The 21556-nt window shown below is 43.9% G+C and overlaps 1 protein-coding gene across 1 annotated transcript in view; it reads left to right on the plus strand.

Moving 5' to 3' along the window:
- Nucleotides 1-21556, plus strand: part of msna (moesin a) — a 46643-nt gene that overhangs the window by 6853 nt on the left and 18234 nt on the right. Inside the window, exons 2-6 of the mRNA XM_063203076.1 lie at nucleotides 3749-3832; nucleotides 12219-12314; nucleotides 14520-14642; nucleotides 16472-16623; nucleotides 18558-18641. Of these exons, the coding sequence (XP_063059146.1) occupies nucleotides 3749-3832; nucleotides 12219-12314; nucleotides 14520-14642; nucleotides 16472-16623; nucleotides 18558-18641 (539 nt within the window). The remainder of the gene's footprint in view (nucleotides 1-3748; nucleotides 3833-12218; nucleotides 12315-14519; nucleotides 14643-16471; nucleotides 16624-18557; nucleotides 18642-21556) is intronic.

A 21556-nucleotide genomic window follows, 5' to 3' on the forward strand; every position in this document is an offset into this window, starting at 1 on the left:
TGAAGTGGAAAAGTCATCCTCTGTCCTGGGGAGGAGGAGGAGGAGGAGGCCATGGAATATGCAGTGGCTGAGGGCTGAGCAATTGTTCCTAAAATAGAAACGGCAAAACACACAGCGTTCGCTCGGCAGCCCGAGGGACACACGCCCTTACACGGCGGAACTACACATTTCTTGGTTCCTTTTTTCGTGTCGACATGAACTATTTTTGCCCCGAGAAGTCACTTTTCTTGGTGAAACAAGATGGGGGGTGGGAGGCTGCTAAAAGGGGCCACATGATAAAAGCACATCAGTGTTAAGAGGCTTTTACAGTAGGTTGAAAAAAGAACTTGGTGTGAGTGAACAGAAGCATAGACGAGATGTTTCGTGCAAAAAAAGATACGGAAATGTTTATAAAACAGTAGGCTCAGACATTAACTAAACAAATCTATTCTGGTCTCGTTGGCTTGATGGCTGATTTAACCAACCCTGACAAACACACGAAACATGTTGAGGATGATGTTGTGAAAGATATAGAATACTTTATAAAAATAGTAGGCCCAGACTTTGACTAAAAGAAGTCAATCCTACCCTTGCTGGCTGGCTGGTTTGGACTAACCCTGGCGCAGACCGTAGCGCTTAGTTTTTAGGGCCTGCCGTAATAGTGCTTCTGGCCGTCCAAAAATCTGATGCAAGCACGTCGAAATAGCCCTGGCCAGGACCCAGGATGGTCCAGGCCCATTATGAATCACTGACGAGACTTATTGGAAAGGAGCCTAGGACGTCTCTGGCGTATTAGGAAAGCTTGAGTACAGATCTGTTGTTACTGGTGGTGGGTCATGTAAGCTGTAGTGTAGTCATTTGAATCAGACACTGTCTGTTTGTCTTCCTGAATCCTCCTTGTTTCGTCTAGTCTTGACGATTCAGAATGGTCAGCATTGTGTTTGCAGTTATTCTAGTATGGAACACTCTAGCCTATTAAGGTAGCCTATTATTATGTCAGCGTGAGTGTGGTAGCATGGGCGTGTAAACTTTTACCTCTGTGTGCATGATTATGTCGGAATAAGACAAAGTACCAAGTGACAAAGTTTCGGCCATGTGCTTTATAGCTCGTGAAACTATCTCCTTTGGAAACAATGACTGCAATGTTAACCACAGGTGATTGGCAAGTCTCAACTTGATCACGCCAAGTAAGATAAGATTCCACGGGAGGGAGGAGGAGAGGAGGGATGGGGTGTAATAGTAATAATGATAAAATAGGCTATATTTGTTTAGGGTTATCTGCAACTCCCAGAGTCATGTCTGGGGCCGACTGGGCCTTTTGGCAAGAGAGAGAGAATAGCAGAATAGAGAGAGAGGGAATCGCAGAATGGAGAGAGAGAATAGAAGGGATACGGACAAGGGTAAGAGGTGAGGAATGAGGGAGATATGATGAGAAAGAGAAAGAGGTGGAGGAGGAGGAGGAGAGAGAGAGAGAGAGAGAGAGAGAGAGAGAGAGAGAGAGAGAGAGAGAGAGAGAGAGAGAGAGAGAGAGAGAGAGAGAGAGGCAAAGCGAAAGAGCAAGAGCAAGGCAAATAGAAATGGAAGCGGGAAAGAGAGAGAGAGAGAGGGAGGGAGAGCGGCAGAGAGGCCCTGCTTACACAAAAGGGAAAGCATGCAGGCGCTAATCAGCCTCACAGCTGGTGAATAAAGCACTGCATTGTGGTCCAGCAGGAGGAGGGGGGGGCTCTGCCCGGCTCAGCTATTTACTGCCCCCTCCTCTCTCGCGCTCACACAAACACACACAGGCATAGACCCAAACACACACACACACACACACACACACACACACACACACACACACACACACACACACACACACACACACACACACACACACACACACACACACACACACACACACACACACACCAGCCAACAGACACACACGTGCGCGCGTGCAAGCGTGTGCACACACACCCACAAAGGCACAATCCCAAACACACACACAAATACAAGCCAAAACACAAACAGAGGAAGACTCTCTCTCTCTCTCTCTCTCTCTCTCTCACACACACACACACACACACACACACACACACACACACACACACACACACACACACACACACACACACACACACACACACAGTGGAGAGTGCAGTGAGTTTAAATGCCGTAACTACCATAAATTACATTAAATGTAAACATACGACAATGGATTCATAAATAATATATAAATTCAAACATGACCATTTATTCTAGTTGAAGAGCTGAATTGTGTACAGAGGGGAAAACATACACATATGTAGCCATTTAATGTTAAAATTAGTCATTAAATGTCAACAATGCATGCCCTGCTCAGCCCAGGAATAAGAGGTGATTGTTTTACATAAAACTGGCTGCCTCTTTCTAAAATGGCTTCTTGCCCGCTCTGATATAGTGAGTGATGCACGGCTTAACAGGAAGTCAGCTCAATAGAAGCAGCCTGACAAAGTCAAGAGGATGTGGCAACTTCCTGTAGTAAGCGAGCGAGTGAGAGAGAGAGAGAGAGAGAGAGAGAGAGAGAGAGAGCGGGAAGGAGAGGGAAGGGAGAGAATGAGAGAGAGAAAGGGAGAGAAGTAAAGGGAGAGAGGTAAAGGAAGAGAATGAGTCAAGTCAAGTCAAGAATTAAAGGAAGAGAATGAGAGAGAGAGAGAGGGAGAAAGAGAGAGAGAGAGTCAGAGAGGGAAGGAGAACGAGCCACAGCAAACTTTTCAGAGGCATAGGAAACTCGCCACAAACTGATTTGACATCACCGTTTTTGATGGAATGCTGCGACTGGAATTCCATGTGGCACATTTTTTCCCTGAACAGACTGGGTTTTTTTTTGTTTTTCCTCCCCCATTTGCTTTGCTTTTTTACCCACAAAACGGTTATCTCTCACTTCCTGTTAGCCCCCGGCTCCAAAAAACACACTAGCACAGCAGTGCTAGCAGGCTTCCCCCTCTGCCTATTCTCTCGTTGCGTTTCCTTTGATTGTTTTATCTCCCAACCCAAAGTTCCGAGGCACAATCCATCATCCTCCCCTCTCTGTCCGTGTTGGAGTGTACCAGGTTCCTCCAGGCCTTAGGCCTACTCCCCATTCGGAACTTCCTTTGAAATCTATTTTCAACACACCCCCCATCATGTGTGTTTCTTTCCACCATGTTGAGAATGTTCAGTCTTGCCCTTCATATTGTACGAGCATTTCACATATATGAAAAAAGTCTGTAGGGGGTTGTGGTAAGCTGAATTTGTAGCCAAGGTGATCATAAAGAAGTCAGGTTAGCTTAGCTGAAACTTTAAAGAGTGAACAGGACGTGTGTGGGGCCCGGCCCTGAAGTCTCTCAGTCAGAGTGTGGCAGCCGTCATCTCAGCAGTGTGCTGCTTTATCTCCATGGCGACGCGATCCCCAAGCAACAAGTAGAAATATCAGACCACTTGAAGGCAGACTATGCTGGAAGGGCCCATGGTGGTAATTTCAGCATATGAATAAAGCTTGGCAACTGTTACCATGCAAACAAGGCTGAATGTACCTCATGTATTTTCTTTCTTTCAGCCATCCAACCAATCTCCAGCCTATTTAAGGCTTGAATGAAAGAAAAGCCCACGAAAATACAGTCGCCGTGTTGACTCTTTCCTGTGATGTTCATGTTTGTGATTTCCATGTGTTAAAAGCATCCCTCTGGGCATTCTTCTTCTTCTTCTTCTTCTTCTTCTTCTTCTTCTTCTTCTTCTTCTTCTTCTTCTTCTTCTTCTTCTCCTCTAACAGATCAACGTGCGCGTGACCACGATGGACGCGGAGCTGGAGTTCTCCATTCAGCCCAACACCACAGGCAAACAGCTCTTTGACCAGGTGTGTGAACAGCTCCTCTTTATTGTTTCTGTTTTTTTGTCTTCTTTGTTCATTTTACTCATAAACAGCACCTGAGAACTGTGTGTACTCGCCTCTTGGGCCTACTGTCATTACAAACACACATTCTCATAGGGATTTGTGTGTGTGTGTGTGTGTGTGTGTGTGTGTGTGTGTGTGTGTGTGTGTGTGTGTGTGTGTGTGTGTGTGTGTGTGTGTGTGTGTGTGTGTGTGTGTGTGTGTGTGCATGCTTTAATAAGCAGGTATTGCAATACTGGTGCAATTACCACGATTATTAGCATACGATACTAAGTAGTAATTACCATACTAGTGTTTTGTGTGCATCCATGGATAGTATACGCATACTCGTATACGCATAGTATATACGCATGAGAGTGGTATGTGTGTAGCCTAGCCTAGTGTACCCAAGGGTCGATTACTGGACAGACCTACCGGGCACTGGCACAGGGGCCCAAGAGTCAAGGAGGCCCTGATGGCCAAGCCTCCATATTTCCTTTTTTCATATTGCGTTAAGATCACACTTTTAGCAACTGTATTTTCACATTCTCTCTGGGGACATGGTGTCTTAACCCAACAGCATGGAGTCTCAAACATCTGGGCTAAAACCCTGAATCTTTTTTGTAAACTAGCAACACTCATAGGAGCCCCTCTCTTGTTGTCTGGCCCAGGGCCCCTTGGAGTCTATAGAGTATAGTCCGTCCATGAGTGTATCACAGGCTTCAGTTGTAAGGCAAAGCCTCTGCCTTGTTGTTGAATAATTATTATCAATAATCGTGATTTCAATTTTTGATCCAAATGATTGTGTTTATTGTGCAGCTCTAGCCTAGCCTATAGATTACCAGGCTTCAGTTGTCAGCCTTAGCTTTGGCCCACTACAGTATAGCCTAAAGCCTAGTGTACCACGCAGCAGTTGGGCACCAGCCCTCAGCCCTGGCCCACTGTATTATGTGCAGCAGGAACTGGCTACTTCCCCACTCTCTCAAAAGAAATACCTCCCAGCAAAAACAAGTCTCCAGAGCAGAAGTAGAAGCAGAAACAGGGGCAGGGAAACTGCACTCACACAGTGGACTATGGTGAAGTGAAGTGGACTCCTCCGAGTTTTTCCTCAATCTTTTTTTTATGAAGACTCTTTTTTGCACTCTCTACCTCTAAGAAATTTGCTTCATCTGTTTTCTCTCTCTCTCTCTCTCTCTCTCTCTCTCTCTCTCTCTCTCTCTCTCTCTCTCTCTCTCTCTCTCTCTCTCTCTCTCTCTCTCTCTCTCTCTCTCTCTCTCTCTCTCTCTCTCTCTTTTCCCATGCTGTGAAATCATTGTCCACGCCACACAGCTGCTAAAATGCTCTAATAATGGTCTATCTGATGAAATGTCATAATTCCCACAATATGAAAAGGTCCAGTGTGTACTCTTTCACAACTAGACAAAGGATCCTGATTTTCTTTGGTACACTATACCTGAATAATAGTGATAATAATCAGGGCCACCGCTGACAGCTTTGGGTGGGCGCCAAGACAAAGGTGTCTGAAAGCTCCACCACATCTACAATTAGCGGATCCTTGGCCTCAGCTAAATTATCACTATCACAACCAGCACGAGGCAGCATAGTTCACATCAGCCTCCGTTGAGGGTGCGTGTCAGTTAGGCTTTCAAAAGTTTGCAAAGTATAACATTGCAGTTGGCTTTCGAAGCCGCAACGTCTTTCCAACAAGATCAAAGGTCTTATGCGTCAGACAGACCGTCAGACGCTTTTTCAATTTCTGGCATGGCTATTGACCTGATACCCAGCCCTTTGCTCTAACTTTTCAATAAAAAATGCATACTAAGCCATAGGATGCTGCACGGTCTGATGTAGGAGTTTGGTCTCAGCTTAGGCTGCTACCACCTATTCTCTCTGCTCAACTTCATTTCACTTCAGCTATCAGGTCAGGTGTCTCAGCTATATCAGACTGCACTGAAAGCTAGAGGATATTATTCATTTATGTAAGTATGTATGTATGCATGTATGTATGTATGTATGTATGTATGTATGTATGTATGTATGTATGTATGTATGTATGTATGTATGTATGTATGTATGTAGCCTATGTATGTATGTATTTATTCATGTATTAAGGGCCTTTCATACCTTTATTTGATAGGACAGTGCAGTGAGATGGTGAAAGGAAGTGATTGGGGGAGAGAGAGAGAGAGAGATCAGGGGAGGAGGGCGAGGATTAGGAAATGACTTTGGGAGGAATCGAATCTGGGTTTGTGGCAAAGCACTACGGTGCCTTGGCCGTTTCAGCCATGGGCATTCCAGCCAATCAGCAGACGGGGAGCCATGACCAACTGTGATGACGGGTCTGTTTGTAGATCAGCGATGACCAAACAGCAGTGGTTGGTGGAATAAAATACAAAAGCTTGTCTAAATGTGGAGCAAAGAAATTAAATGAAATAAAACGAAATGATACAGACTGATTCAGTAGGATTGTGTGGTCTTCAAAATGTAGGCCGATATATTGTCTGTACTAAGAATCAGGGCTTAACACTAACACACGCCAGGTAGCCAAATGCGGGTGAAAGTCGGCGTTGGCTAGTAGATACCGAAGGTTCACTAGCCATTCTGGCGGGTCCGTTACTATTCTAAATTATGAGGCACCGCATTTTGTAGTTTTTTTCCCTCGGACCGTCTTTGCTACAAGCGCAATGCAATGCGATTTCGCGAGCCTACAATACCCATGAAGCACCTGTGTCACGTATCATCTGTGTCTCACGCACGAGAGGAATCTGATAAAGCTAGTCTTGCGAATATGAGTGGCAGCAGCGAGCTACCAGCAGCACATCAGCGCGCGTTTGGAAATGTCACTGAAAACCTTCACGTGAAAATAAAGTAGCGAAGTTCATCTCAACTGACCTGTTTTGGGATCTGTCATTAGTACAATGCATAGTAGCCTAGTAGTGGACATTAAAATGACCAAGGCGAGAGGAGAACACCTCAGTCTTGTGAAAGTCTTGAGACTAATTAGCGCAGTGATAAGACAAGGACACATGCGGCATTAATAATGTTCGGTTTAAATCATTTTCTGATTTGCCTGTAGGCCTATGTCTTCATACCTTAATATTCCTCCATGTTTCTTGTGCCGTTGTTCCCGACTGTCAAACGGGGCTTAAACAACGCGCAGTAGTAGCCTTCCAGACTGCACAAATCATGTCCCATGTCCCTTCGCATGGGCCCAGCTTGCCTTGCGTCCGTTTAGCCTATATTTTAAACAACTCAATATTAAACGGAATGAAAGGAAGCCGTAGCTCCTTCTGTAGTTACCGGCCGCATATGTGTGTGCCTTAGTGGATAGCCTACTTTTATGAGAAAATATTCCAGAAGAGGTGTTGTTCCACATTCATGACCGAGGACATGCGAAGCTTGGCAATGACTTTGCACTATCTACTTTGCGCATCGAAAGTGCCCTTCAGATCAAAGACGGAAATATTTTGCTCTCATGTAGCTTACATTTGTGCCCTTCCACAACAATGTGCTTGGCGTTTCTGCACGGCTATGCCATTCTTCAGATACGTTAATCTCTTATAGCATGCATGCATGCATGGACCAGTTAATAACAATTCTATTAGGCCCTATATTATATTATATTATATTATATTATATTATATTATATTATATTATATTATATTATATTATAGGCTATTATATATTATATTATATTATATTATATTATATTATATTATATTATATTATATTATATTATTTTATTTTATTTTATGTTATATCATTACATTATTGAAGCCTATTATATAATTCATTAAAGCTGCTATGATGGTTAAGAAAATTATGGCTAGTGAAGAGGCCCAATGGCTAGTGAGTCAGGAAAACCACTAGCCAAAATGGCTGGTAAGCGAAAAAGTTAGTGTAAAGCACTGCTAAGAATGTATAATGTAAATATCAACCTTTTCTTTAACCTTGACCTTTCATGACATTTCTAGCGATAAGATGAATGGGCAGACATCTGTAGGGCCAGACGACTTGTCCTCCTCTTCACCTCCTGCCCTTATCCGCGATTCCTTCAAGATAATCATAATGTCAAGTTAATTTGTGGTGCGTGGCATGTACATCACATTTAGCCCAGGAAAAAAACGACTGACTGAAGCTGAGTTTGTTGTAGTATCAATATCTAGATATGCCAAAGACATTTATATATATATTTTATTAGTAGTATTATTATTATTTGGTTTTAGTAAACGCACACCGTGTGAGGTGCACACGGCCGTCAATAGTAAACTTTATGAAAAAGCAATTGTGGTCGTACACTCATGAATTTCATGCAGTACATTTAATGAGACCAACGTATCGGCCTACGCCTTCATCACGTCTGTAAGCTGACCCTGATGAGGCGTTGGTCTCATTATATGTACTGTATGAAGTTCTGAGTGTGTGGCGGCAATTGTTTTTGTCATAAAGTTTATATATAGATATCAAAATCAGTCCTCAGGTCATTAAAGCTAAAGCAGCCAAGGTGGGTCTAAGGTCATGGGTTTGGAAATGGAAAATTTACGCCGCCTTATGCAGACTTCAACAGCCCCAATCCAATAGATAAGCTCAGGGCCGCTGGCTGGGCCCGGGACAAAAATATCTGAAAGGGCCCCCAACCCAATCAATGCCATGTAATAATGAGGATCCAATTCTGGGGCCCCTCTCTCCCTGGGCCCGGGACGGGTGTCCCCTTTGTACCCCCCTGTCGGCTTCCCTGGATAGGCCACCTAATCTTCTCCTCGATGAAGTAGCGGCTGCACCACAGTGGAATGCACCACAAGAGAGGATTGGATTGACAATTGGAGTGGAGCTGAGCCCTGATGTTCCGTGCTTGTGTACAGTAATTGGGATTTCATACTTGAGGCTTTTCGAGCCACCCAGTCTGCCATAACAGAAATAATAAACGTACTCCCCCACCCTCTAGCTGCTCTCTAGGGAGGAAAGAGGCATGGGGGGCATTATGATTGCTGTGCCTCGCTCGCCATGTTGCCTTGTGCTGTGTTGTGTTTTTCTCACAATAGCCCTGCCGCTAGTGAAGTTTTTTGTATTTTTTGAAGGATGAGAAAGGGGCTTTTGGAAGTCCATTACCCTCCTGCTGCACTCTGGACAATCCCAAGCCATCTAGTCTTGCCCTGAAGGAGATGTGCTGTGATTAGATTATCAGCACGGTCTGGAGCCGCCCGGTCCGATCCACTCCGGTTCAGTGTGGGCCTCAGACAGAACCTAATAGTACATAGTCAAAAAATGCAGTGTGAATTCAACACTCAGGGAGTACTCTGGGACCAAATATACTATATACGATTTTAAATGGAATCTCTAAGTGTTGATTCAACTCTGCAAAATGTACTGTGCATGAGACTGCATTGCCTCACACATGCTCTCCCTCCCTCTCTCTCTCTCTCTCTCTCTCTCTCTCTCTCTCTCTCTCTCTCTCTCTCTCTCTCTCTCTCTCTCTCTCTCTCTCTGTCTCGCTCATATTCATCATAGAGAGTGCAAGTGATGAAAGAGAGATTCAAGGGCATCGACACTGCAGGGTAGCTGATGATGAGGTGATGAGAGGAGAGGAGAGGAGAGGAGAGGAGAGGAGAGGTGTCTCATCATAGGGTGGGATACGCACAGTATCTGTGTGTGTTCATGGATGTGTGTGTGTGTGTGTGTGTGTGTGTGTGTGTGTGTGTGTGTGTGTGTGTGTGTGTGTGTGTGTGTGTGTGTGTGTGTGTGTGTGTCAGGGTTCCCACTGGTGCTTGAATTCCTTGAAAATGCTTGAGTGCTTGAATGCTTAAGTGTCTTCAAGGTTGTGAAAATGCTTAACATTTTGGTGAAGTGCTTGAAAATGCTTGAAATTTGTGTCAGTCAAACTGAGTAAGCCAAATAGTAGAAATAAATTGTTCAGGGTACATCAAAAATCAAAGGGAGTGAGATTCGACACCCTAAAATGTATTAGACTGCAGGAAATTGCATCTTAAAAATGCAAAATGTTCTGGGGGACGACCCCCACACCCCCTTCCCGCAACCTATTTAAAGGTGCTTCAAAAGTGCTTGAATTTGTTCATGAAAAAGGTGTGGGAACCCTGGTGTGTGTGTTGTAGATTTACATTATGTAATGTGCATGTGTGTGTGTGTGTGTGTGTGTGTGTGTGTGTGTGTGTGTGTGTGTGTGTGTGTGTGTGTGTGTGTGTCTGTGTGTGTGTGTCTGTGTCTGTGTGTGTGTCTGTGTGTGTTGTGCATGGTAATTAGCCTAGTTTTAAATTGTGTAATGTGCATGTGTGTGTCTGTGTACGTGCGTGCGTGCGTGCGTGCGTGCGTGCGTGCGTGCGTGTGCGTGCATGGTAAATAGAGTAATATGGCCTCTTGAACTCTTGTGTGGACTATTGATGACCTCATACATAAGGTATAGCTCTGATACAGCTGCAACATACTGTAATTTCCTGTCGCTCTGTTCTGTCATTAAAGCATGACAAACTCTGAGGACACAGGTGATGTCACATTTTATAATTGCTCAGAAAGTGTTCCCCTTTTCCATCCCATCACTTTGGTTCATTTGTTGATGGCTTGTGTGGGAGAGCCTGCTGTCATCATTTGACATTTAATAATCCCCAAATGTGATTGGAAATGTGAATGTTTTCATGTTGATTACTTGCCTGCCTAGCTGCTAGCATATTCCATCTTGCTCTAGTGCTCTAGGGGTGGGGAAGCTTTTTCATTCGAGGGGCCACTTCAAATTCATCAGAGAGCCGTAAATGAACACAATTATTATTATGAACACAAACCAGGATTCCCCCCTGCACTTCAGGCCTATATTGAAGGCAGCCACCTTTAAAGTAGAACCCAACTTCTCTAGTTCCCCTGAATATAACTAAATTGTATTGGAAATGTTTTCTATGTTCCCTTCACAAAATATGCCATACTTCATGTTAAGCTGCATAACATTAAAACTATTTCCGGGGCCGGGTAAAACGACCTCAAGGGCCACAAACGGCCCTCGAGACATAGGTTCCCCACCCCTGCTCTAGTGATTTAAAATGATGCACAAGTTTTCTTTATGCCCTCCTTGACATTTAAAAGACTGCTCTTGAGGGCTCAAGGGGCAGTTTACATAATTGTCTAAGAGGGCAATTTGCACCCTGCATGCTTAGTTCGTTCCCCTCCACAGTCACACCTAAAGTGTGATGTGGCACTGTTTTAATCATGCAGAGGCATGTGCATGTATTCAAGTGAAAAAGAAGTCCGCGACACTGCTTGTCTTACTGTGTATTTAATAGAGCAACGTTTTGACCTTCAGGTCTTCATCAGGCAAAGGTCGAAACGTTGCTCTATTAAATACACAGTAAGACAAGCAGTGTCGCGGACTTCTTTTTCACTTGGATTTACTCTCATTGTCCTGCACCTGGCCCATCGGGTGGGATGTGCACACATCTACTCCTCTGAACTCGCATGTGCATGTATTCCCATTAGACCTGCACAGTATTAGGAAACATGTGTGATACTGCATGCAGGGCCGCTGACAAATTTGACTGGGCCCCCAGGCCCCATTCAATACAATGCACTGTTGTATGAATCCAGTTCTACAGCCCCTCTCTCCCTGGGCCCTGGACAACTGACCCATTATGTACAGTAGCAGGCTAATGCCACTGAATGCTGATTTGCCATATTCCGAGAATGCAGTGATGACAGTGTGACCGACCACAAGTAAATGTAGTAGTAGTACATACATATTACTACATGGAGTTTGCACATAGATGTACAGTTTTACTGTCTTTCAGCTTTTGTTAACTTACATAGCTGAAGACAGTTAGCAGCTTATTTGCCAAATGTCTTAATAAGTGTAAGGCAAATGCTTATACAGTAGCTCAAAGGAATACCCATTTAATTATGTTGATACCCAAGACGTGTGTTGTGCATGTTTGTTTCACTACTGTGTCTTGTATGCATGTTGTACAGTATACATTATTTTTCATGTATGATACAGCCTGAAGAAAAGTGTGTGTGTGTGTGTGTGTGTGTGTGTGTGTGTGTGTGTGTGTGTGTGTGTGTGTGTGTGTGTGTGTGTGTGTGTGTGTGTGTGTGTGTGTGTGTGTGTGTGTGTGTGTGTGTGTGAGAGAGAGAGAGCATGCATGCATCAGCGTGTTTGTGAGAGAGGAAGGTTCAAGGTACCATGTTTATTGTTTGTTTGTTCAGAACACAGCAGAACAAGGAAAGGGGACGTGCATGTGTTTGTTTTTGCTGCCTGCACACTGTACTGCTGTGTACTATATGCTTGTTAATTGGTAATGTGTGTTGCTTAAACCCCCTTGCTTACTACGTATATGTTTTGTTAATTGGCAGTGTGTGTTGCTTGCGCCCCCTGCAGGTGGTCAAGACCATTGGTCTGCGGGAGGTGTGGTTCTTCGGGCTGCAGTACCAGGACACCAAGGGCTTCTCCACCTGGCTCAAGCTCAACAAGAAGGTGGGCTGGGGTGGGGAAGCTTGACATCTCAAGGAGGGTGGAACGTTAACCTCAACATTGATGCCAGCTACACACCGAAGATGGCTTAGGCCAAAAATGTCTTTGTCTGTCATTCTATCCAATTGGTCAAAATAACATTTACATCTGCGGTTTAACTTCGCGTAGAAGTCAATATTTGATGTTGAGGCTAAAAAAAAACGTACTCATTTCAAAAGCCCAAAACTAAAAAAAGGAGATAGGATTTCAGGTTTAGCCCTCAATGTTCTCATGAAAACTGTAATGGTGGAGACTGAGCTTCCATAAAAAAAGTTAACTTATATGACAAGTGCTGTAGAAAATGTGCTATATAATGTGCCATGTAGAAAAATAGATAGGTGAACAGACGGATAGATATAAAAGAAGAACACAATTTCCATTTAAAGCAATACGTAAAGTCAAAAATACACTTTCCATGGAAGTTCTCGTGCATGCATTGTGTGTAATTTTCTTGGATTACAGTCGTGTGCCTGATTGCAAGATTGTGTCTTTGTCACTCTTCACCACTAGTTTGAAGGCGATATTGAAGACATTCCAATCAGAGGCCGTGTTTTTGCCAGTTCTCAAATGAGTTACCGTCCAACATGATTGGAGTTGAGTAGTAGCAGAATACAGTGATGAAGGCGATTTAATTAAGTCTGGGTGTAGCCTCGTGGCTGTCACATTTATCATCAAAACCTAATTATTGTGTCAGAGGCAGGCAATGCTCTTAGATGCAGCCACTTAACCCGCTCCCAATATGAAGAGGAAATGGAAAAACAAATTAATGGAGCATCAAGGCAAAGGACAGGCAGGCAGCAAGGCGAAAGCATCCAATATGCTCATTTCGACCGGTCTTTGATGTCACTGATGGTCCAAACCTTTCACAGTGGCATTTGGTGGAAAATGCCCGCAGCACTTAATGTAATCAGGAGTTTTTACAAGCTTGTTTAATAAGTTTTGAAAAGATGTTATGTTTGAGCTTTGGGCACCATCCTACAATTATCAATTGCGGTGTTGCAATGTCAACCAAAATGTTAAAATTGGTCAACTTAAAAATGTAACAGGCTAACCGCAGAGATACACCAGCGGCGATCTGAGCGAGTCCAGCGACGGAAGTAATTGACTTTGTATTGAGTCGAGAGACAAAAGCGATTCTGGAGACTAGAGCGATTTGCGCGACGAGCGCGACAATTTGAAGTTGAAATCTTTTCAACTTTTTATGACGCGGTTCGGCGACAAGCCGCGACAGCCAATGACTGTATAGAGGTCAGTGACCACAGCCAATGGGAATGCTTGAATGCTTTGCCTTCTGCCTGTACGGACATACTCTAGTCTCCTCAATCTCTCGTATCGCTTGTTGCTACACTCTGTCGCTTGAATCGCGTCGCCGCTGGTGTATCTCTGCGGTAACTCAGGATTGATCATCACTATACTACGAAATCGGCATAGAATTTTAAAGTACTAACCTCCATTTCAGAGTGTTTTTTTTAAATTAGGCAATACATTAATAGTGATGTTAAGACAACAGAAGAAAGGGAAAAAAACACTTCCAAACAGATTGCAATGGGGTATTCAAAGAACATGATAAAGTGATAAACCTGTCTAGGTTCACCTACAGTAAGTTAGTTAGTTAAGAAAAGGAGGACCCCAGGCTCTTTCTTCTATTAGATGACTTATTTCCCTCAGGATCAATAAATGATACTATACTTACCTCTATGTCAAGGTTTACTTCAGCTGGTTTACTACTGAGCCAGGGTCTTGGAATACCCCTCATGTCTGTTCAGGTTAACCTTTAAGAGTGTATTGTCACACCCAGTGGTGTAGTCTACTTTTTTATGGTGGGTATACTGTATATTTGAGCATTTTTTGAAGTGGGTATACTGTATATATTTGTGCTATTCAAAACAATGGATTAATCAATTTTAAGTGGGTATACTGAAATCCCTGAAATTTAGAAGTGGGTATACTCCTACGTAGACTACACCACTGGTCACACCGCACGGTGTGACGGGAATGTTCGGGCAGCAGTGAAAGTTCTATAGAATTCTGGGCGCTATACAATACAATTTGGAATTTTAGAATCTTACATTGTTATAGAACACATTATTTTTATTCTTGCAAAATGTTCAAAAACCCTCAGTTATTCATGATGATGTTGTCCTGTGTTACTTTATCCGGAACTTGCAGGTCACAGCTCAGGATGTGCGCAAGGAGAGCCCGCTGCTCTTCAAGTTCCGGGCAAAGTTCTATCCCGAGGACGTCTCAGAAGAGCTCATCCAGGAAGCCACCCAAAGACTCTTCTTCTTGCAGGTGCGTCATGGTTGTATTTCTTTTTTTTAGGGGCTTTTATGCCTTTATTTGACAGGACAGTTGAAGATGGTGACGGGAAGCGAATGGGACAGAGAGACGGGGTGGGATCGGGAAATGACTCAAGCCGGGTCCCCGTGGGCATGCAAGCCCAAATGTGGGGGGCTTAGCGCACTGCGCCACAGCGCCCCCCGCGTCGTGGTTGTATTTCATAGTCAATTGCACCCGGGAGGAGGCTTCACTTAGTGTTCAGTAGAGTACAGGCCCAAATTGTAGATTTAAAAATCACAAAAAAGGGGCGCACCTTTCACCAACTGTGTTTGTATCGCCTATTGCACCGACACATTTTCGCGCATGCCGCAGTAAAATCCCTCAATAAAAACACAGTAGTTGTATTTCATAGTATTGTCATCGTGTCAAGTCATGTGTGACAGTGCAGCAAGGCTGTATCAAAATATATTGCCAGTTTTTTTTTTTACAGTGTTAAAATGGATGTTCAATGAACTGTGCTAAGAAGGCATATGGTAAGACTGGTGTGGAAAATACATACATTTCTATTGCACCAATTTTGGTCGTTTGGCTTTAACATTTTACAGAATTTCTTCTTGTGAAAACTTTTTTTTTTTACTGCAGCCCATGATGTTAAAGGAAGCTCCTTGTTTTGCGTGTGTCGCTTGAGTGATTGTGGAGGGGTCTGTATATTTTAGAGGTGTGTCCATCCAGTTTTTGTTTAGCAGAGGCAGAGCTACTGTTAGCTGTCTCCTGTTTCCTGGGTCTGGTGGTGCAGAGTTGTTAGTCAGAGCGGTGCAGGGATGGGTGGGGTCATCAGGAGGTCATGCAGTACACAGTACAACTGTTGCTGTGTTAGTTCAACACTTCGAGAGTCTTATTTAGCATGCCGAGTGTTGAATGAACACTGGTGTGTTTTTGGTGGGTGCGACCATTGGAGGTCATGTTTAACACTATAAGTGCCACAGTGTTAATTCAACACTGAGGCAGTCTAATGTAGAATACGTAGAGTTGAATTAACACTCTGGTGGGTTGTTGGTAGGAGCGGTACAAGGGTGGGGTCGTCAGAAGGTCAGGCACTACCCAGTAAATGCTACGCAGTGCTAATTCAATCAACTGTCAGAGAGTTTTAACCCCCACAGTGTTCAATTAGCACTGCGGTGTGTTTATCACCAACAGTGTATTTTTTGGAACAGGGGCGAGCTCATCAGGACGCCATGCACTACACAGTAATTATCGTAGTGTAAATTCAACACATATACACTAGTATAATGTAGCACTCATTTTGTCGAGATAAAACTGTGGTCTTTTTTTGGTGGGAGAGTTACAGAGGTGGCGTCATCAGGAAGTCATGTACTACGTAGTTCATGTTGCAGTGTTAATTTCACACTTTGAAAGTCTAATTTAGCATGCATAGTGTTGAGTGGTGGGTGAGATCATAGGTGGGTGATGTCATGTTTTTCACATTATGTGCAGTGTAAAATCAACACTTGGATAGTCTAATATAACAGTCCTTCTGTTGAATTGACACTGTGGTGTGTTGTCTGTGGGAGCAGTACAGTGGTGGAGTCATCAGGAGTTCATGTGTCACACAGTGTGTGTGAGAGAATTTGGTTTTATTACACATTGATTGCTTTATATATGGTGGTAGGTGAAAGAGGCGAGTCTGAATGATGACATCTACTGTCCTCCAGAGACAGCCGTTTTGCTGGTCTCCTACTCTCTCTCTCTCTCTCTCTCTCTCTCTCTCTCTCTCTCTCTCTCTCTCTCTCTGTCTCTCTCTCTCTCTCATATTGATCTGTCTATACTGTATGTGTCTCCAGGTGAAAGAGGCGATCTTGAACGATGACATCTACTGTCCACCAGAGACGGCGGTGCTGCTGGCCTCCTACGCCGTGCAGGCCAAATACGCCGACTACAACAAAGACTCGCACAACCCAGGATACCTGTCTGGAGACAAACTGCTCCCACAGAGGTGAGGTTGTGTGTGTTTTAGGGCTTGACACTGGCACCTGGCACTGGCAACCAGCCACATGTTGGTAAAGCTTTGCTGTGGCTGGTAATACTTTCAGTGTCACTATCCAATTTGTCTGGCAGCTTATTCATTCGTATGGCATGCACATCATAGTAGCCTATATTCTGTTGTTAGCCCCTTGTGTCTCAATTGTTTGCATTTAAGTTCAAGAAAAAGCTCAGTAACTCAGTTTGCATTTGCTTGACATACTGCCACGTAGAAAGCTATCTTCTGAAAGCTCATCTTCTAAGGTTAGACATAAACCATCACGATAATAATAATTTTAAAAAACAATATTAAATCTGTGGCTAGTGGAATACCTGAATGGCTTGTGACTCAGGAAAACCACTAGCCACAGTGGCTGGGTGAAAAAAGTTAATGTCAAGCCCTGGTTGTGTGTGTGTGTGTGTGTGTGTGTGTGTGTGTGTGTGTGTGTGTGTGTGTGTGTGTGTGTGTGTGTGTGTGTGTGTGTGTGTGTGTATGTGTGTGTGTGTGTGTGTGTGTGTGTGTGTGTGTGTGTGTGTGTGTGTGTGTGTGTGTGTGTGTGTGAGAGAGAGAGAGAGCGAGAGACTGTGTGTCTGACCCACTGTTACTGTGTATGTTCATGTTCACATGTCTGTGACCAGGTGTCTTCATCTGGCAATTTGTATGTGTGTTTCGTGTGAATCATATTTTATCTCCATTCACCACATGCAATACAATCTGTGGTGAAGCATATGTGCAAATGTACATGCCAACTGTGTACAGTACACACCTGACTACAATAATAATAATCACGATAATAATAATTTTAAAAAACAATATTAAATCTGTGGCTAGTGGAATACCTGAATGGCTTGTGACTCAGGAAAACCACTAGCCACAGTGGCTGGGTGAACAAAGTTAATGTCAAGCCCTGGTTGTGTGTGCGTGCGTGCGTGCGTGCGTGCGTGCGTGCGTGCGTGCGTGCGTGTGTGTGTGTGTGTGTGTGCGTGTGTGTGTGTGTGTGCGTGCGTACGTGTGTGTGTGTGTGTGTGTGTGTGTGTGTGTGTGTGTGTGTGTGTGTGTGTGTGTGTCTGTGTCTGTGTGTGTGTGAGTACAGTATACCATTGGTATGTATTTGGGGTTAATAATTATCAGGCCAGCATGCAGGAATGCATAAATGTGACCATGTGCAGTTATATTATGAAATAGAGCACCTGGACTGCAAAAAAACTGCACTAGCCTACATGCCAGCACACACACACACACACACACACACACACACACACACACACACACACACACACACACTCACACACACACACACACACACACACACACACACACACACACACACACACACACACACACACACACACACACACACACACACACACACACACACACACACACACACACACACACATTCAAACCGTTTGACATGATACTGACGTAGCGTCAGGTGTGTACACAATTGGCATGTACATTTACACATATGCCTCACCACAGATTGCATTGCATGTGGTGAATGGAGAAGTGAAATATGATTCACTGTAATGGCACACCAGAAGCAACCGCAGCGACACCTGCGATTGACACAATTTATTTTCTACGGAGGAGCTGGCAAAAGAAGAGACAAAAGCGATTTGATTGACAAGAGGCGATTTGATCGACTTAAGTGACAATTTGTAGTTGAACTTCAGCTAATATCATGCTAATTCGCTACAATGCTATTTGGCGGCAGCCACTGCAGCCAATTAGACTATTGTAATGCTTGCATTCCGCTTTTAGCGGTCCTACTCCTACTACGATGTTATTGCTTGTGCCGCTCTCGCTATGACCACAGTCCAGCTTTGGTCTCTTCTGGTGTTTTCATGGGGCAACAATGTGGTGACTGGAAATGTGAATTGTGATGGGGTTTTTTTCTTGTGCAGGGTTCTGGAGCAACACAAACTGAATAAAGAGCAGTGGGAGGAGAGGATCCAGGTCTGGCATGAGGAGCACAAAGGCATGCTCAGGTGACACACTCACACACATCAGTATTGTGTTTGTTTTGTGTTAAGCTTTTACTACTTTTTTTACCTGCAACCAAATCTACCTCCGGGTATAAATATAGAGTAAATATAAAGTTACCTTACCTTACCTTACTTTACCTTACACACACACACACACACACACACACACACACACACACACACACACACACACACACACACACACACACACACACACACACACACACACACACACACAAGCACACACATAAACACAATCAAATCCACACTTTCACATATGGACAGACACCTGTGTCACACCAATTGTCACACCTGTGTCACACCAATTGTCACACCAATTCAAACATGTACGTAGGCCTATTGTACTATATATACATGCTACAGGTACGGTATGCATGCACAAACACATACAAACTCAAACCCAAACCCAGACACACATGCACCCACACCCAGTTATGCTGTGTGTGTACTCAAGGTTATACCCTCTCTCAAGTCTTCGCACATTTCTCTCAAACCTTCACAGAAAGCTTTCGTGAACCCCCAACTGCGCGGCAGGAATTTGCTGTCCTATCTTGCCCAGTGTCATGGCACTTCTGTAAACAGTACGCGGCACAGTGACAAAAAAAACGCACCCTGTGTCATTTGGTACGTTTACATGAGGCATTTAAATCCGATTTAACTCACTTTAAATCTCATTAAAACTTAATTCCACTTTAAAAACATCATGTAAACACTTACCGAACAGGATTTAAGTTTATTCCGATTTAAACTTAAGTCCGATTAAAGTGGGTGGTTTATTCCTCTTTTAAATCCGATTAAACACGTTCCTCTGTCATGTAACCTTTTAATCAGAATTACAATAAATCCGGTCGTTCCACGCATGCTCGTTGACCACACGATGGCGCCAAGAGCCCGTGCTCTTTTTCAGTGAGAAAAAGATGGCGGCACTTCCTGTTGATTTTCACATGAAAGTTTTGCTTAATTTAAAGTCCCCAAGCGACTATAAATGTTGTGGCTTCCATATATTGATGTAAAAGTGCCCCACGAAGTAATTAAGCACAACAAAGTTACTCCACATCACCCTTTCACCAGTTCGTTTTTCTAAGCTAGGAGGGTGCTAACTAGCATTTGAAAGAACCAGACCCAAAGGGGATTTTACCAGCCTTGAGTCCACTGAGGGAATTCATTTTCGGGCTGAAGATAAGCTTGTGTCCCAGTAGTTCCCCGGAGGTTTGGCGACCACGCCCCCACGCCTTATTTGGCTCACTCAGCACGTGCGTCCTCAGTCCAATCGCAATGCTTTATTTTCCCCAGACGTTTAATCGCATTTAAGTGAAATTGCCATGTATACACGTCGCAAAATAACTCTTAATCCGATCTACTTTAATCTGATCTATTAAATCCGACTTAAAAACATCATGTAACCGTAGCAATTGTGTGTGTAGGGCCGCACAGCTTGCCTGTTCTGGCAAAGGCGGGCGCTGCAGCCCACCAGATAAACACATTGTTATTCTTCCTCTGTGGCCGAATGACTCAGTCACGATCGGCGCCATTGCTATTGCGATTGCCGTCGCTCCGTAGTGCTAAGTGCTAAGACTGGTTTATAATGGTCCAGGCCCAGTGGCGAGTCTAAAGCAGGGATGTCAAACTCATGCCCCGGGGGCAAAATCTGGCCCGCAGAGTCATTTTATTCGAGCTGTGAGATCATTTCAAATGTGTATTACACTAGGCCCACATACCCCATCATATAGCGTATTACAGTAATGGCTGAAATGCTGTCTGTGTTGTATGCTATATGGTGTTATCATTTAACATTTAAGAGCAGAGGGAGGTCGTGTGTTTGTGTGTGAGGGCGCATTAATGTGAGCGTTACCTAGGCAGTGGGGAGAGGCACATCTTATCACCAGGCTAGGCAGGTAGTCGCTGGGAGACCCCAAGGTGAATAACAGCTCACCCTTTGCTACAGTAGTGGCAAATTTCTTTCAAATGTGCCCTCCTTTGACAGTTTCTCTTGGGGCCCCGGCTGAACCTAGAGTTGCCTCTGTTGAGGGGAACTGCATGTGCGTAATTTGAATGTAAGAACATACAGTTCAAGTGATGTGTAAGTGGAGAGAGTCTGTGTGCCCCTGCATTAATTAGTGTTATGAGTGTTCTGTATTCAGTGGTAACTAATCAGGGCTGCGTTTCTCAAAAACTCGTAGTACTTAAGCCTAAGTAGTACTTAAGTATGAGGTGCCCTCTAGGCAAAATAGCAGAAATAAGTCTCACATCATCACTAAAAGTTTATAAATACACTATTTTGCCTCGCACATGCACTTTGCGCAAGGATTTCATTTGCATGTACCGGAACTAAACATTGTATGTAGGCCAATACAATTATTTCATGTATAAACTTTTGGTGATGTGATACATTGCCTAGGCGGCAATAACTTCAGCCAATTTCAACATGCAGTTGTAATGCTCACACCACGATGGACTTGTCAGTACCTGAGATTTTTTTTCAGCCTTTTCCGAGATCCTGGTAATTGAAATGGGGGCAGGTGTTTGTTTGTTTCAAAAAACATCTTGATTTATTCCCCAAAACATCCAAATGGTTATGCAACATCAGCAGACAACTAGCAAACATCTATAGCTTTTGGGAAAATATTTGGAGTAGGCCTTTTTAAGATGTAAACAAAAGCTGCCCCCATTAGAATAGCTCATATCTCGGAGAGGGCTGAGCCAAAAAATGCAGCATCACTGGATACTGACAAGGCACAACAGCATATTGAAATTGGCAGAAGTGTTCCTTTAAGTACTTCTTAAGAGTTTCTGGGAAACGCAGCCCTGCGACACTGACAGCTCTGGAATTTGTAGAACGTGTTTTTATATTCAGCCACACTCTCGATGACATGTACTGTACGCTGTGCGTGTGCGTG

Source organism: Engraulis encrasicolus, chromosome 7 (assembly GCF_034702125.1).
Source record: "Engraulis encrasicolus isolate BLACKSEA-1 chromosome 7, IST_EnEncr_1.0, whole genome shotgun sequence".
In the NCBI taxonomy this organism is placed as follows: Eukaryota; Metazoa; Chordata; class Actinopteri; order Clupeiformes; family Engraulidae; genus Engraulis; species Engraulis encrasicolus.